This window comes from Sitophilus oryzae, unplaced genomic scaffold (assembly GCF_002938485.1).
Source record: "Sitophilus oryzae breed Bouriz unplaced genomic scaffold, Soryzae_2.0 scaffold_1_pilon_pilon, whole genome shotgun sequence".
NCBI lineage: Eukaryota > Metazoa > Arthropoda > Insecta > Coleoptera > Curculionidae > Sitophilus > Sitophilus oryzae.
This window is the reverse complement of record NW_022146725.1, coordinates 557,727-576,539: the sequence shown is the minus strand read 5'-3', so window position 1 is coordinate 576,539 and position 18,813 is coordinate 557,727. Positions and strand designations below refer to the sequence as shown.

The window sequence follows — 18,813 nt, the reverse complement described above, 5'->3', positions numbered from 1 at the left end:
AGAGAAAATTTAGGGATCTTCGAGACGGAATATCTCGAAAACTACTAATTCTACATAAAAAATGATAAGGACCATTTTTGTAGATAATTACCTAAGGTTCATTTTTTTTTCAAGAAATTTTTTGTAAATTGTATATTTGCGAGCACAGTGTTTTTCCCCTAATAATACTCCCCAAAAGGTACACAATCCGTCTAAAACGCTTCAACCTTTATTTACTAGACTATTGATTCACTTAAAACTTATACACATATTATATAAATAGATAAAGGACTCCGATGTGTATGGAATGTATCAATTTTGGGTCTTCCTCATTTTGATGATAATTTGTTGGTTAGGACAAGCTGTAACAGTTAGTATTGGCGACGCAATCTGCTTCGAGCTATTAGGTGTGACGTTCAAGATTAACAAATTATACATAATTTTTAAGAACGAATATATTTTTACAGGTGATAAACCCAACAGATATGGATACCAACGAATGTACGGCGCCTTAGGATGGGGTATTCTTTCATCTATTGCCGGTATTATTGTGGATATAATGAGCAAAGACAAGGCTGAGACTGATTATACCGTTTGTTTTTATATGGCAGCTGGATTTTTAGTTTTAGACTTTTTCACGTCCATGTTCTTGAAGGTAAATTGTCTCTTGAATAGCTCAATTTACATCCACACTTATATATTTTTAATTCTAGTATCAACAAACGAAAATGTCAACGAGCATTCTTAAAGATGTCGGAAAATTATTGGTAGACGTTAGAATCGTCGTGTTCCTGTTATGGTGCATTTGCGTAGGCATGTGTACCGGTCTCATGTGGAACTTCCTTTTGTGGTTAGTGGAAGACCAAGCTAACGCCTTAGGTATCGGCAATGTCAAGACAATCCAAGGCGTGATCATGGGAGTGCAGTGCTTAGGGGGAGAGCTTCCATTTTTCTTCTTATCTGGAAAGATTCTTAAAAAGATTGGCCACATCAATGCCATGTCAGTAGTATTGGTCGCATTAGGGATTCGATTTATTTTGTACTCTGTTATTGAAAATCCGTGGTATTTTATACCGGTGGAGTTCAGTAACGGAATCACCTTTGGTCTGTTTTACGCTTGTATGGCGTCGTATGCTAGTATTGTGGCGCCACCTGGAACTGAAGCTACTATGCAAGTAAGTTTGATTTAATTTTATTTTAGGTTATTTTTTTATTTGAAGGATATTGCCGGTTGCTACTTTTTTAAATAATAACCCTGTTAGCATTGAACTACAAAAACTATGTTTTTGAGGTACTTATATAAATACATCAAAATTAATATATTTCTCTGATGGAATAGACCATTCCAGAAAACGTGACTTTGACAGATCCGCCATTTTCACTAGGAGGCATACAAACCGTATACAAACCATTCATTTGCATTCATTTTTTTTGTGTTTTTAATATTTTATAGCGTTTTAGATATATTTTCTTTAATTTCTAATTTTCTTTATTCCTCAATTTTCATTATCCTAGAATCAGTAGTAGCCAGTAAGCGAGGGTTTTTGGGTCCGAATTCTGAACACCTGCACCTATTGGCGTGAAATTTTAACGTGAATAGAGATATATGTAAGAAACAAAAGTTACATAGTAGCGGTGTGTGCTTTCACCCTGGGGGTAAGTGCCACCCCTTCTGGGAGGTGAAAAATAAATCACCCATTTTAATTGCAAAAATCAATAAAGGGATGAATTCTAAGCAAAACATGTTCTATAACTTCAGAAAATGAATATTTTCCTAGTTATTTAGGATTGAAAATGTTGTTTTTTCATCTAAAAACTGCATATTTTTCTGCCATTTTTTATAAATAACTCGAAAACCTTGTGTTTTATCGCAAAACTCGTATAAAGCAAAAATTAAGCTTTTGAAATAACTAAACGATTCATTTTTTGTTGATTACCGTAGGTGTAATAATAGCCGAGTTATCACTATGTAAAGTTGATTTCTTATTTTTCGAAAACTAAATTGCAATTTTTTACCGTACAATAATGGCGAAAGAACACAATTTTCGAAGAAAATGAATATGACCATTTTGAAAGTGCTTGAAAAGACCTTTTAAATGCCTTTTTTAAAAAGTTCATAGCTCAAAAACTCGCGGAGTTGTGATAAAAATAAAATGGTCGCCTCATTTTTTGTTACACAACATAAAATAATATGATTATGGCAAAACAAATATTTATTTACCCGTTATTGGCATTTTTAGTAACATTGGATTATGAGAATACACTCAATTATCGTATATATTAGTGAAGAAATCTAAAATTTTTATTGTTAAATGAACGTAACACGTTACAAACCATAAATAACATAACTACAAAAAACACTGTGACACGTTTAGCAAAACATTTCAATTAATGTTAAGTATTTATAATAATTGAAAATACATAATATGTAATTATAAATAATCCTCAGTGAAGTCAGAGTCGTCAGAATTTCCAACTGAAATTAGCAGAGATTGTACTGTCTCCTCCAAGAGGAGATTGTCAAGATCCCACGTTTTTTGCTCCTCTTATCTATTGTGGGCTCATTCAAGGGCAAAACAATTTATTTTATTAAATTAAAAAGTCGGCTGCTGGAATTTGTAAAAGTTGTAGCCCAACTTTTATGGCCCCAACTCTTCTCGCTGTGTTATCAGCCATTTTGAAATAGACTATAAAATTGATCACCGGTGGCGGACATCGGTGTCGTGTCTGACATAGCTCTAACCACAAAACACATACACAAGGAGAAGTGCGAGCGCCTTGCTAAATATTGGAAAGTGAAATTGACGTTTAAATTTGACACTGTTGACAAGTCTACTGCTACTAGCGCCCCCCAATATCGCTTGTAGGAACTACGGACTAAATTGTCACGCATGGCGGGAAGTTTAAAAAAATAAAAATTTTTAATTCTTCATTTATTTTTAATTATGACATAGATAAAAACACAAAAAATACACCATTTTTTAAAAATATGTTTAATATCAATATCAAATATACAACAGAAATGAATTTCACCAAAATAAATTAATAAAATTAATAGAATAATGTTACAAGTAGATCAAGAGACAAAATTAATTATAACAAAACTGAAAAAAATGGCGTCATAGATGGCTTAGAAATGAAGATATATCTATCATAATTTTGAAAGTAAAATTATATAGGAAATGTCATCGATCATCATTTTTAAGCCAACTGGACGATTATTTCAAACATACAAGCTGAGTTCGTTCATAGTGCTCTTAGAAATCTAGATAAACAAAGAATAATAAATTAAAAGTATTCCAGGGGAAAAGAGAGGAAAAACTTGTATCGTCTCTGATATCTGTCAGAGTATTGTTGAAAGTGTCATCTTTTTGCTCGAAGTTTTCAGGTCGATTAAAAAGATGACATATACAACAATACTTTGCCGTAACTTTCACAAATATCAGAGAGAGAGTACAGGTATTGCCTCTCTTTTCCTCTGGGATGCTTTATATCTGTTGTTCTTTGTTTATCTATATTTCTCAGAGCATAATACCGAACACGACTACAGTATATAATAATTTCAATATCCTAAGTGGAAAGAAAAAAGATCACCTTTCTGTTTTGTACTATGGTCCCTTTCTTCCGATGGCTCATCTCGTTGATATTTAGGAAGGTATCATCGGTCCTGGGATGAAGAAATATAAAATTCAATTTGATTTGATGATCCTTTTCTGTCACCTAAATCAGGAGAATGACAATGAGCATGTTAAGATGAAAAAAAACTTATTTATCAACACTCACCTACACGTTAGTCCAAAGAGTTTTATCAAAAACCTATATTTGCCTAAATAATTTATGTGTTAAATTTATCAAAGCAAACTGCAGCGTGTAAACAAAAGAAATAAAATGGCGACAAGTCAGCGTCAACGACCCGACAAGGAGAAAAGTGGTGTTCGAATAACAAATTATGGGTCACCAAAAATTGTTTTTGTCTTCTTTCAACGCACACTTTAAAAAGAAAAAGAGATGAACTGTTATACTGAAAGAATATGAAGGTTTTATCTGTCACTCTTGTCAATAATTTATCGGTAAGGAAGATTCCTAGAAAATCGCTTGTAGTCAAGTTTTCAACCATTGCCAGTTCTCCCATAAGAAGTGTCATCCACCTGGCTCTAACAATCGTATTCACAGTCGACCGCCAGCCTCCCGCTGGCGGTAGCTTTCCCGAAATTCTTCGTTTATATTTCATAGTCGAGAGCTTTCCGAGTAACGCGTGCGCACATCCGTCATATAAAGTAACCGCTCTCTCGCCGGCGGGAGGTTGGATTTTTTTCCGTTTCATAGTCGATCTCCGGGTGAAGAACACTTGCGCAGTTTAAACCCCATCCGGTGATTTTCGGCCGGCGACTGGAGCATGTCCTTGCATGCCCTTACTTAAGGTCTATAAAAATTTATAAACGTAATAAAAACGAATCCATAAAACTTTCAAATAAAACCGAACAGACCTATGTAAATTATTAACTTAATATCCTTTTTATTATGACCCAAAAATATACCTAGCCAAAAAAATATGTATATAAAAAATTGTAAATCTTTTTACTATAAGTGAAGGATTACGAAGATATTATTCATTACTTTAAAACGAATTATAACAAAATAATGGACACATCAATAAAATATTTAAATTACCCAATATCAATAAAATATTTAAATTATTAATGTTTAAATATTTAGAGAATGTTAAAGTTTGTATAACCGATTTTGTGTAGAACAAGGAAGAAAACATGTTCCCTGTTGTTAAAACCCTCCACCCGAAGTGAAATTTTGTTGGCGACGCGCCGTCATTTTCGCCAGCCAGCGGTGCGCTGGCGGCCGACTATGAAATAGCTTTTTTTCTCTCCCGATATTGAAGCGCTCGCCGGAGAAATCTTCGGCGAGCTTCTTTTCGGCGGGCGGCTGGCGCTCGACTATGAATACGGCCGTAAGACTTCTACCTGAGCCGAGACATATTTAGACGTCGAAACATGAAATAACACTATTCGGTTTGGATTAGTGGATTAGTACGCCAACCTACGCTAGTACTCTAGTACTATAGTGGGCGTTTGAATGTTTAATGCACATAATGATGAAATATCTTGTCCATAAGCGTATTTCAAACAGAAATTGTATTTTTTAACAGGGTATGGTAGGAGCCGTATTTGAAGGAGTAGGTGTATCTCTAGGGAGTTTCTTGGCAGGTCAATCGTTAGCACGCATAAGTGGACAATTGACGTTCCGGTACTTTGGCATTGGAACCTTGGCTGTTTGTGTGATTCACTTGATCGCCCAACGGCTTATACTACAAACGAAAGGTAAAGCAAACGTTGTAAGTACGGATCACAAGGTCAAATCCGAGTCATCGAGTGTTCTTGCACCTGTTGAGAAGGATTAAAATGTTGGTTGCAGTATTATTATTCTAATATTTGGTTGATTTGTTTTTTATTAATGTTATTTGCTTTTTATGTTGTGTGGTTATAACAAATTGCACAGAAAAAAAAAAAGAACAAATGTTTAGTAGTATGTAGACACATATGATAAGAAATAATTGTTATGGTAATTTTCTTTGTTACAATATTAAAGTTTTATTTGGGTAAATAAATGCTGTTATATTTTGATCAATAACTCATTCATCAGTAACAAATTTTATCATGAATATTACAAAAAGACACTGTTTAGGTTGTAATCATTAGTGTACACCTTTTGGGGGTGCATCACACCGCCACATTTAACAGGACTCTTTTTGGACAACAGAGCCTCATTATACACGGTGCCCAATATTCCGTGGACATAGAACTACTGCGTATTTTTTAATCAAAATTAGTTCATTTGACACAATTTACCTCTATACAAAAGTGATTTGTTTGTCCGTTAGAGAGCATCAAACTTTAAAAAAAAACACATTTTTAAGATCTTTTAAGAACCGATATTCCGATTTGAATGAAATTTGGGGTGCCTATATTTTGCTAAACGCTTGAACATTTGACGCTCACAGAAAAAAACAAGAAAAAGTACGGGAAGGGTGAAAACTACCTCCATAAATTTTAGTAGATATATTTTCCATCTGCACTGACGATCGATTTTTTTGTTAAGTGGTCTTTCTAGTAATTACTACATTTTTTGTCTCTTCCAGAAAACTCCACCGCGCATCCTTTTTGAGGAAAAAAAATATTTTTCCAAATCTGACTTCAAAAAATGTCTCTTGTTACATCAAGCTATGTAGGCGCATAAAATCTATGATGCGCTAATAATGTATTTAGCGAAAACATAATTTTATGTTAGTATCACAAATGATATTTCATAATAAGCTTCATAAATTTTAAATTAATTAACGTTCGGTTTTTTTATTGGTGCCGTCTAACGGACAAACGAAGTACCGTATGATCGAATAAAAACGGCGTCAGCGATGGCTATGAAATGAAGATTGTTGTAAAACTAGCGTGCGCGTCGAATTAATCATTTGTAATGGTGATGATAAAGCAAAGCAAGAATTTCCATTAACATACAAACTGGATAAAATTTTCTCACATTTATGTCCCGCATGAGAAAAAACAATATGGCGATATTATTATATAACTTGGTAATATTTGAGGGGTAGTTTTATCTCGTTGGAATTTGACTTTCGAAAAATCCGTTTGCCAAAAATAAGCTTTTTACGTCAAGCAGTTTAAGCAGAATCGTGGTTAATCAATTACTCAACTTTTTGGAACACCCTGTATGATTTTTTAAAAAATTTCAAAATATGTAAAAAACAAAATAAATTATGCATGTCTAAGCGTTTTCCCGAAAGACTAACCGTTTTTGAAATAACAAATAATGTAATATTTGAGGGGCGTCTTCACCCTCTTGGAATTTGAGATTCGAGAAACCCTTCTTTATCGAACCTCTACACCTCACAGTCAATCCGTTTGCCAAAAATCAGCTTTAAACGTCAAGCAGTTTAAGCAGAATCGTGATTACTCAATGGTCATATTTTATGAAACACCCTGTACAATTTTTTTAAAAACCTTAAAATATGTAAAACAACAAAATAAAATATACGTGTTTAAGAGTTTTTCCGAAAAACTTACCGGTTTTTAAATAAAAAATATTCTAATATTTGAGGGGTGGTTTCACCCCCTTAGAATTCGAGTTTCGAAAAAAAGAACCCCCTCTTATCGAACCTCTACACGCTAAAGTCAATCCGTTTTCCTAAAATCATCTTTTTACGTGAAGCTCTTTAAGCGGGATCGTGATTAATCAATGACCAGATTTTTCGAAACACCCTGTATACATTTTTAAAAAATCTTAAAATATGTAAAAACCAAAATAAAATATACGTGATTAAGCGTTTTTTCGGAAACTTGCCGGTTTTAAATAAAAAATGTTGTAATATTTGAGGGGTGGTTTCACCCCCTTGGAACTAGAATTTCGAAAAATCTGTTCTTATCGAACCTCTACACCCTAGAATCAACCTGTATGCCAAAATTGAGCTTCTTACGTTGAGTGGTTTGAGCAGGATCGTGATTAATCAGTGAGTTAGTCACTTAAGGATTTTATATACTAAGGGCTGGCAAAGGTTAGTCTTGGATCGAGATTTCCGTATGTAAGAAGAGTACAATGCGTTTATAATGCACTGAACAAAGAAAGGACAGTAAACACATTGCCAAACGTATGAAATAAACCGAGAAACTGTGCACATCGCCAAGAGACGTGGAAGGGGATATAGCAGATTTGTCGCAGTTGACCGGTCGACCCAATCAATACCTCTGTCAGTACTTAAAGTTCTAGGGAAAGGTGTACGTCATGCGTTCAGCTTCACGATTTAATTACGTCTCGTGATACTTAATTTGTTTATTTATTAACGAGTCGTTGTAATTTTCCCTATAGCTTGAATTTTTTAAGTGCAAGCTAGAAACACTTGCATTTTTGGTAAAAATAAGTGGAATTGACTGGGTGTTCGATAGTGGTCACGCTGTTAGAACTCTGAATTCAAAAATCTATATCTCGAAATCTATTAGATATAATAGATTGTAGTTTTTTCAAGAACTTTGTTAATATTTCTGCTGTATTTTCTTTGTAGACAGTATGTGAAAATCTTTATCAATAAAAAAATTACACGATTGCTGAAAATTGCTATGCTCTAAAAGTAAATGGATGGATTGTTTACAATTTTTGAATGGAAAAAACAACCTTATCGAATTTTTCTTATGTAAACATATTGTAAAATATCCGATCTTGAAAATAAAAAAAAGTTTCAATATCTAAAGTGGTTCTTGAGTTATGGCCTGTTATGTGTTAAGAAGTTGAGTTTTTAAATGATCGCGATTACTGACGTTTTCTCGTTATAAAAAAAATGACACCCTAACGATATCCTTATAATTCCATTTCAGATGCTCAGAAACATGTCTAATGATTTTATTTAGTTATCTCTTGAAAAAAAGTCTTTTAAAAATAAGCGGTTTGCGATCGTGATTTTACTTTACTTCATAGGGAAAGGTGTATCGGCAACGCCGCAACAGCAAACCGTCGCGCGTCGCGTCGGTCGGTCGCATTTCTCTCACTCCGGCTTAATGAGATCCCTATGCGATTTACTTCCACACATGTAAATGCCGACCCAAAAGTAACAGTTGCCAGCACGGTATTAGTATAGATTATATGGGAAATGTCATCGATCGTCATTTCATAGCCATCGTTGACGCCGTTTTTATTCGATCATACGGTACTTTCGTATAGAGGTAAGTTGTGACCAATTAACTTATTTTGATTCAAAACTAATTGTTTTTATCTTTAAGTCAAATGATAGAGCGCTTAGCAAAACATAGGCACTCCAAATCTTATTCAAATCGGAGTATCGGTTCTTAAAAAATGTATTTATTTTTTTGTCCTGTTTGCCTAAGTTTGATGCAACGAACATGTTTGGACAAACGAAGCATTTTTTGTGTTGAGGTAAATTGTGTCCAAGAAACTTATTTTGATTCCAAAAATACGCAGTAGTTAGTTCTATGTTCACGGAATATTGGGACACCCTGTATATTTAAAAAATTAATTTATTTTAGCTCTTATTAGTTAACATCTTGTATAATTTTACTTCCATATCGTATAAAAGCATAATAACAATAAGTGTTATTGTGTGACATTTATAATTAACACATAAAAAAGGTCATTTATTTGGACAATCTAATTTCATGCCATTCAGATAACAAGATAATACAAAATGCAAATTAAAATATAACTGTTTGTTTCATGTGATTGTTTAAGTTGTTTAAAAATATCAAATAAAATGTTGTTTTACAACACATTGAAATCAAATGTAATGTTTTCATTTTTAAGACGAGCATTAAAATATCAAATAGTAAGTAAATGTGATTTTAGATTTACAGTAATAAAAATATACTTGTTTGTGGTTTCACTTCAATTTGCATATTAATGAAGACTGGGAATTTAATAAATCAAGAATACTACATAGAACAGATATTTTTTCTCATTCATTTACTAATGTATATCTGGTTGTCTGATATGATCAGATTTCTCAAGAATATGATAATTTAAATCGATTTTAACATGAAAATTTATAATTATTAAAGCATATACAGGGTGTCTCAGATTTTAATCGAGAAAATTTAATAGACGATAGAACTTGCAAAAATAAAACAAAAAATTCATATCAACTTATAAGATTTAAAGTTTCCTTTTCGAGATACAGGGTATCATTAAAATACCAATTATAATATTAATTACCAGTTAGAATTTATTTTTTTTCGCAAAAAGTAAGCAAGATAGACAAAAAAGTTAGGAGACAAAAAAATAATATTTTTAATTACTAAATCCAAAAATAATATTAAATTTCTAAAAAAGCACTGGCATGCCTATTTTTCCTTTAAAATAATTTAACAGTGATGCCCCACCGCCGCCCCTGGCCATTAAACTTAAATCTAATTACATTAAATTAAGTCCCATAGTAAGTATTATAAACGGGTCAAGTTACGAGTATATCAAAATCGATGAAATAGTTTTTTAAATATCTTAATTTTTTTTCTTTTTAAGTAACTTTAACACCCTGTATCTCGAAAAGGAAGCTTTAAATCTTACAAGTTGATATGAACTTTTTGTTTTATTTTTGCAAGTTCTATCGTCTATTAAATTTTCCCGATTAAAATCTGAGACACCCTGTATACTCAATAATTTGCACTGAGCGATACATAAAATTCTAATCTAATTATGAGATAGGCAAGGCTAAAATAAAAAAAAAGAACATCAAATATAGGTAAAGAAATTTCTATTTTGTATGCTAAATATAAGGGGTAAAAAAGTAAAAACATGAAATAAAAATTCTATGCATATTTTACACGCTTAGAAAATAAACTTTTACGTTCATTATTAACAAGCAATTTTTTTGAATTTAAATCCGTTTTTACTATATCTTTCAGAAATCCCTGAGTGATCCTACTACTGTAGGAGACTTGTAACACTTATAGACAAATAATAATTGTTTTAAATTCACACTATTAAAATATATACTTGATTGTAGGTCCACTTCTATTGGAATATGATTGAAAATCAAGAAATTAATAAAACTGAGGTATATAAAGCTGTTTTTCTTATTCTATTACTGATGGTACGAGGTACGAGTGTGTATATAATATCAACTCTAGAATTAGCTATGAAAATCTAAAATTATTATACCATCTTTACTTAATATTTTTTTTCTGGTACGAGTGTATAAAATCCTAGTCATATTATAAAATTGACAAAAAAATAGGTGGACAAGTGAACTTTACTAAGTTAATACAGATTCGTTGGTAAAATAAGTTTAGACTTTTAAGTCGCATTGTCTTACCATACTTTTTTTATTTTAAATCCGTTTTTGCTTTGAATTAAATATACTAAAAGACACAGCACTCTGGAATAATACCATTGGAAGTTTTGTCCGTGAAATAGATAAAGCTACATTGCAAATATCGTATTCAAAAAACTAAATATAGCGTTAAATTCATGAAATACATACACGGTCGGCAACACCTGACATTGGGTGCCGATTTTCGTGTGTGTGCGATAGGGTTGCCAACTTTCAAAATAAAAAATAGAGGAGAGGGTAAAAAAGAAGCACAGGCGAAATATTTTTTGAAACCTCGCCGAAATGTCTAGTATTTACCAACAAGTTTTGTCGACGGTATGCGATTGATTGTCTTTCTTACTTTCTTATAAATGTTATACTCAAAACTTGTTAAAATAAAACAAACCAATTTCAACAAAACTTTTTTTTCAAAACATAAGCTAACAGTAAATAAACATAAAATAGTTAAACATGTTTATCACTTCCACAAATTTCTTGTTCATAAATATTTCTTCATTTTCTTCTCTCTGGAATCGAGTCGGAGTAGCGAAAAACACAGATTAACAATTTTTTAAAGCATTGTGGCGATAGACGACTATTTTTTAGATTTTGAGTTTGGTATGTAAAAAAGAGGACTTTTTCAATGCGTAAGAGAAAAGAGGACAGTGAGATCAAAAAGAGGACTGTCCTCTGGAATAGAGGACGGTTGGCAACCCTAGTGTACGAAGATTTTATGTTTACAATAAGATGTGCTGAACAATGAGAGAACATGTATGAAATAAAAAAAGACCCGAGAAAAAAGTGCCGGATTAAGTGGATATTATCTAATAAACACTTTGGATTTTTCTCTCTCCAACCTACAAGATCGCCATAGGGATTCCACTCCTAGACACATACATACCGACCACTCCTAGGCCCGTATTTATAGTTGCGTCTCGAGACGCCAAGACGGTCTTGGGCTCTTGAGAGCGGAATCCACAGAATACACGAGCAAACGTCATTTTGGAGATTGCGATTTTCATTTTGGATAGTTTATGTGATCTGTGGATAGTTTCTTTTTAACCTAACTTTTTTAGTAAACAAAATAAATCCCTTGTAAATCCGTTTTGTCTGATTAAACAGTTTTGAATATGCTAGATGAGTTTGAGGATATTTTGGACCATGTGGAAGAAGAAAATCGTCTTCGAGTTGCAAAACGATATATAAGGGATGCAGGAAATCCAATAGAAATGTTTAGCGAGGGGGAATTTAAATACCAATATAGGTTTAGCAAGGCTACAATTACAGAAACTATTTTACCTCTTGTAATTGAAGACTTGCAAAAACCTACCAATCGTGGTTTACCTATTCCCCCCGTTATTCAATTATTAATTTGTTTACGATTTTATGCGACTTCTAATTTTCAGATAGTAAGTGGAGATTTGCATGGTGTTAGCCAACCTACAATAAGCCAGATTATCAAGAGGGTATCCATTTTAATAGCAGAACATTTGAGTGAATTTACGTGATACAACCATAAATGGTTGAACAGCATTATTATTCCAATGATACTGGCTTCGGCTTGTGCAGATGATAACAAATGGGATACATATATTAAGAATATAGAAAGAGCTATAAATACATCTGTGAATAAATTCACTGGCGAAAAAAACACCTGAATTATTATATGGATATATTCTGAGGATTGAAGATTTATTTGAAAATGGACAAGTGAGGTTATAGACAGTAGAGAATGAAAAGTACTCGATTATCTGAAAAATTGAGAGAAGAGGTCAAAGAACATAATAGAAATGGAACAAAGGAAGTATAAAAAAATTTTATCGGCTAGCAGACTAGCAAAAAAAGAAGAGAGAAGAATGTCATCTAGATGACAAGAAATAAGGAAGCAGTAAAAACGCAATAATCATAGAATGTGTATTGTGAAATATTATTTGAAATAAAACTATAAAACATGGAGTATCGACTTTATATAGAGTGGTCAACTCAATAAGAATGCAGAATTTACACCAAGCAATAAAATCTTGAAAATTATAGGTTATACAGTGTATACATCCAATATTGTATATTATGTATTATGTGATATGATATTTATGTAAATATTCATGATGAAAATAAAGACATTTTTTTTAGTTTTAATGTATTGGTGGGAAAATTCTGTGTGACCAGTTAAAACAAGCACTTAGCTGTCTGGTCATAGTGAGCGTAAAACTACTAAGAAATCATATATTATTTAAGTATAGAAAAACAGTATTTTTAAGATAACTAATATAAGGAATTACTTACAATTATGTTACATGTAAATATATAAATACTAACTTAACACTAATAGAAAAGTAAATCAAATTATTATATAATATATTACATAATTACTAGATATACATATATTAATACAATAAATATATTAATTTGCAAAATGTTGAATAAGATTTCTTCAAAAATCTAACCCTCTTCCTTTTTATTTATAATTGGAATGTGTAAATTAGCATCTTCAAAATTATCTAAATTTTCCCTTGAACCAATATTATGAAGAACAACTGTTGCACAAATAATAGCAACAGTTGTTTTGTAAACCTCGGAGACATGGAAGACGTTTTTTCTAAGTCCCAAATAGCCTTTCAACATTTTGCGTTCTTCTATGGGCAGAGTTATACCTGGTTTCTTGTTGATTACCTAGCTGTAGAACAGGAGTCAATAGAGATGGCCTACATCTATATGCATTGTCTCCAAGAAGTAAACCAGGAATATCACTCCTTTCCATTAGCATTCTTAAATTACTTGGATCGAATATAACACTATCATGACTTGACCCTGGATATCCAACTATAATATCCATAATTTCCCTTTTGGGACCTGAACATTTAGACTAAAAAAACTTTTGCAATTTTGAAATACTTCCACATTATTGCATTATTCTTGACTATCTGGCTTATTGTAGGTTGGCTAACACCACACAAGTCTCCATTTACCATCTGAAAATTACAAGTCGCATAAAACTGTAAACAAATTAGTAATTGAATAACGGGAAGAATGAGTAAACCACGATTGGTAGGTTTTTGCAAGTCTTCGATTTATAAGAAGTAAAATAGTTTCTGTAATTGTAGCCTTGTTAAACCTATATCGGCATAAATCCCCCTCGCTAAACATTTCTTTTGGATTTCCTGCATCCCGTATATATCTTTTTGGAACTCGAAGAAGATTTTCTTCTTCCACGTGGTCCAAAAATATCCTCAAACTCTTCTAACATATTCAAAACTGTTTAATCAGACAAAACGCAAAACGGATTTACAAGGGATTTACTTTGTTTACAAAAAAAGTGCGGTTAAGAAACTATCTACAGATCACATAAACTATCCAAAATGACAATCTCCAAAATGAAAATCGCAATCTCCAAAATGACGTTTGCTCGTGTATTCTGTGGATTCCGCTCTCGAGAGCCCAAGACCGTCTTGGCGTCTCGAGATGCAACTATAAATACGGGCCCTAGACACTAAATACCGACTAACACTCTTTGTTGCTGATAGGGTATCAGTCTGTCCAACGAAACCATATATCACAGTAACAGTTGTGTATCACAGTTGTCTCTCTGTCTATCAACCGGTCATTTATGTTTATTTCTGTCGCATGCATTAAAATGCACACCGCGCAGATGAAGTGACCAGGCCTAGTATACTGGGTGCGTCTCAAAAGTAGTTCACCCCCCTATAACTTTTTTATTTTTTCATATAAAAAACGAAATTTGGTATGTTAGTATATGACATAAATTAGGATTGATTGACGTATTCAATTGTTTTCGGTCACTTCCTGTTTCACCGGAAATGACTACAACTTTTGATTTTTAAATGGCGCCCTCGGAATTTTTTTACTTTATTCGATAGAAAATAACACTCTGAATAGAATGACATATCATATGTCAACTTTTGACATTTTCGCATACGGTTTATTTGAAATTATAACTTGCGGTTCGGAACGAAAATTTGACTTGAAATACCAAGTGTGTGGTATCAAATTATTAGTAAAAAAATGTTTTTTTCCAAATATGCTAACGAGCCACCCTCGTTCCATTTGAAAAAATTGAGATATGATTAAAAATACGATTTGAGCATTTTCTAACTGGCCAGGACAAGGCACTAAAAACATTTGACGATCAAATCTATTTTTTCAAGGCTCCTTGATTAAGAATTAGTGTTTTTAACATAGCCATGGCACTCTAGATTGAATTTTAAAATACGATTTTTTATTAAGCGAGAATGTTAAAAGTTGACATATGATATGTCATTCTATTCAGAATGCCATTTTCTATCGAATAAAGTAAAAAAATACCTAGGGTGCCATTTAAAAATCAAAAGTTGTAGTCATTTTCGGTGAAACAGGAAGTGACCAGAAACAATTGTATACCTCAGTCAATCCTAATTTATGTCATATACTGACATACCAAATCTCGTTTTTTTATCTGAAAAAATAAAAAAGTTATAGGTGAACCACGATGGTGTCAACGATGGCTATGAAATGAAGATCGCAGCCAACTGGACGCCGTTTTTTTTTTTGATCATACGGTATAATTAAACCAGAACGTCAGCCTAAAGGATCCTCGCCGAATCGACTCGGACCTGTCGACTGGACTAAGAGCTATCGGCACATGTAGTTTGGATTTGGTTTGGTTATAGAAATAAATGTAAACATGCATAATGTAAGCATAATAGTATACATAGAAGTAAATGCTATTTCTATGTATACTATATAAAACCAAAACTTACCGATCTCTTAGTCGAGTCGACCGGTCCGAGTCGATTCAGTGCGGGTCCAAGTTCCTAATCTAGGTCTGTCGGTTATTTGGTCTGGCAAACAACTTTGTTTAATCTTTGTTCTTGTTACAATCAATATGTAGAACATTAGTACATACTTCTATATAAAATAAAAATTAATGATGGAGTCGTAAAAAAGAATTGATTAAGAAAATTACGCTATTCAGGTGACTTGAGAACTATTATAATTATCAAATACATAACTAACTCGAAAGAATATTGCAACTCTATAAACTTTATTCATTGATAACAAATACATATTATAGAAGTAGCTACTCCTTAGTAGAGGTGGGCAAAGATTGGATTCGTTCATTTGAAAGAGTGTTAAAAACGAATCGTGAGATTCGATTCATTGCTTGCAATCAGGTTCATTCAACTGGATTGTGGCAAGCACGGATCCATAAGATTTGAACGATGAGCCGTAAAAAAGAATCGTGATAATTGAATCGGATCACAATGCGATCGTGCGTTCAAAGAGTCGGGAGAATCGATTCATTGGTTACAATACGGTTCGTTCAATTGAATCGTGGCCCGCACGGATCCATAAGATTTGAACGATTAGCTGTAAAAAAGAATCGTGAGAATTGAATCGGATCACAATGCGATCGTTCGTTGCTACGGCGCCGGCGGTGTTATAGGCATAAATTAATGCTGGCACCAATATTTAAACTTGAACAAAAGCCCTAAAAAATATCATGGGCGTAAAATACAAACGATAAGAAAGTTGTTTACTAGAAAAAACTAATTTATACTGTGCTTAGTACGGGAGTATCTGTAAGGTATTTAAATTTCACGTAAATATTTTTGTTAAAATAATATTACCAACTATTAAACGTCGGGGTAAAAGACGAAATCGTGTTTTTATGCTCCAAATAAATATAGTTGGCCTCTGCTCAATGTGATAAAAAGCGGCGTCAGCGATGGTTATAAAATGAAGATCGCTGTCATTTTTTTTGTAAAATTATATGCGGAATTACGCCAGTGTCATAAAGTGTTGAAAAACAAATGAAAGAACTGTATATTTCTTTTTCTGGTCCCTTACGTAATTGTCCTACTAAATTATCGCCGGTAATGCCAGTTACGATTCTTGTTTTTATGAAACGTAAATTGTGCATGTGGTTCGTTCAAATGAACGAATCGTAGGAGTTGATTCAATATGAGAAATTGAATCGTGTGATTCGATTCACTAAAAAGAATCGTAATGCCCATCACTACTCCATAGGTGTGCTAATAATTTATTGTTTCTTATTTCAGATACCACCCTGCCTATAGTGGCCAGAAAAGACTCATTCCAGAAGATACGACTCGAAGATCATCAAAAACTGACATCTGTAGAAGATGCGTTAATCAAAAAGTAACGATTTTTTATATCTAACCGACTTTTTTCGTTATTTATTCTTATCAGCGATTTTATAGCGTACTTGACGTTACCATGGGCTGTGTGATAAACATCTAATCCTTTTAATTGTTTTTAGGTGGGCACATACCATTCTAATCTAAATCGTTTCCGTTTACTTTATTGTGGCAAAGTCTCTCTGTTTATTACGGGATTTATAATTATTGTAGTTGGCTAAATAATGTGTTTAACACAAGGAATCTCATTCGTAAACTTTTTACTATGAATGGCGTAGTAAAGGTTTTTAAATAAAAGAAAAAAATAATCAAATATTTATTACTACATATTTATATTATCGTTATCACCGGAGAAATTTCTTCACTTTATTCTTCATTTTAAACCTAAAAAAATAAAGAAGATTATAGAAATTAATATAAATATCAAGTATACCATGACAGTGAGTTCTGTCGTCCAGGATTTAACGTTTCACAACATTTTTTTTCATTTACTATTTTTTTTTGTAATAAAGTACTTTCAAACTTAGGCTGTGTTCCGTTGCAAAACTATGCGAACCAGACCGGTAAACTATGGTAAAGAGCGGTTCCTGAAAAACATCGGTTTGATACAGAAAGGTTTGGTAAAATACTGGAAACGTCAAATGTTGACGTTTCCTAAATTTCAATACCTCTATTATAAAATTTATATTTTATGCATTTTTAATGTACCTATTCTCTGCTTTTACGTTTGCTTCTTCTTTTCAATGGAGTTTAATACTGAAAAGTGCTTTATTAATAAACTGTTCCACTCGTTAGACAGCTCAAGTGAAGATTTGCAGGTCCAATATTAAAACAGATCAATAATAAATAAACAAATCTACAAAAGATTCACGATTACTTGTCTTGTTTTTCATGTTTTCTTTAAATGTTCCTGACTTTAAGAAACAATGGCTGCATGATAAGTTTAAATGGTCCTAAAAACTAATTATGTTTAGTTATTGAAATTTATTTACCTTTACTGCCTACCGCCATTGTTTTTAGATGTAAATACAAAATATTATTACAAATTTTAGAAATTAAATGAGAATTTCACTCGAACTTCCAATATTTGCTTGATTTCTGTCACATAAATGACATTGATTGACAAACAAAACCAAAAAAAAACATCCTTCTCGCGCTGGTTAGTTTGGTGACAGTTATAACCGAATTTTTCAGGAACCGTGTTCCGTAATAAGAAAACTTTCAGGAAACCGATAGAAACGGAACATAAAACGATAACCAAGGTAAGCAACGGAATACACCCTTAACGTTTAAAATAAATCCATGGTTAACTGTCATTGCCGAACAGTATTACGGGCAACCTACAGGGGTAAAATTCAAATCAATATGCAATAACCTCTTTTTAATTTAAATTATATAAAAATTTATTTTTTAAGAGGTTTTTTGAACAAATTTGATTTAATATTTTGAACACATCTTTATATTGAAATGTTAATTTAGAAATGGAAATTTTAAGTTGTTCTTTATGTAAAAATTGAGTAGAATTTTTGTGAAACAAAAAATAATAGTTTAATAAGCCTTTGGTCAAGAAATAGGCATATATTGAGCGATCAAGAAGTTTTATGATCTAGCGGATTTTTATATGACATAAAATTTTCTAATGTAATTTGTCATGAAATGTGTCATATGTCACCATGCAAAGCACTTATTTCTGATTATAAAGTTTTTTTTGTCACATTGTACTATCAATGAATATAATTTCCACAAACATCTACATTCTGAATAATACACTGGATAGCTTAGTTTTTGTAACAGGACTTTCAATACAGACCAGATTTAATATAAAAATCTTAAGATATAGAATAC

General features: G+C 32.4%; 1 protein-coding gene across 1 annotated transcript in view; it reads left to right on the top strand.

The window, feature by feature from the left end:
- LOC115883821 (major facilitator superfamily domain-containing protein 6) overlaps nt 1–17,596 on the top strand; it is a 37,518-nt gene extending 19,922 nt beyond the window's left edge. Inside the window, exons 5-10 of the mRNA XM_030902223.1 lie at nt 263–386; nt 447–634; nt 693–1,154; nt 5,141–5,312; nt 16,870–16,969; nt 17,091–17,596. Of these exons, the coding sequence (XP_030758083.1) occupies nt 263–386; nt 447–634; nt 693–1,154; nt 5,141–5,312; nt 16,870–16,969; nt 17,091–17,115 (1,071 nt within the window). The 3' untranslated portion in view covers nt 17,116–17,596. The remainder of the gene's footprint in view (nt 1–262; nt 387–446; nt 635–692; nt 1,155–5,140; nt 5,313–16,869; nt 16,970–17,090) is intronic.
- The last annotated feature ends 1,217 nt before the right edge of the window (nt 17,597–18,813 follow it).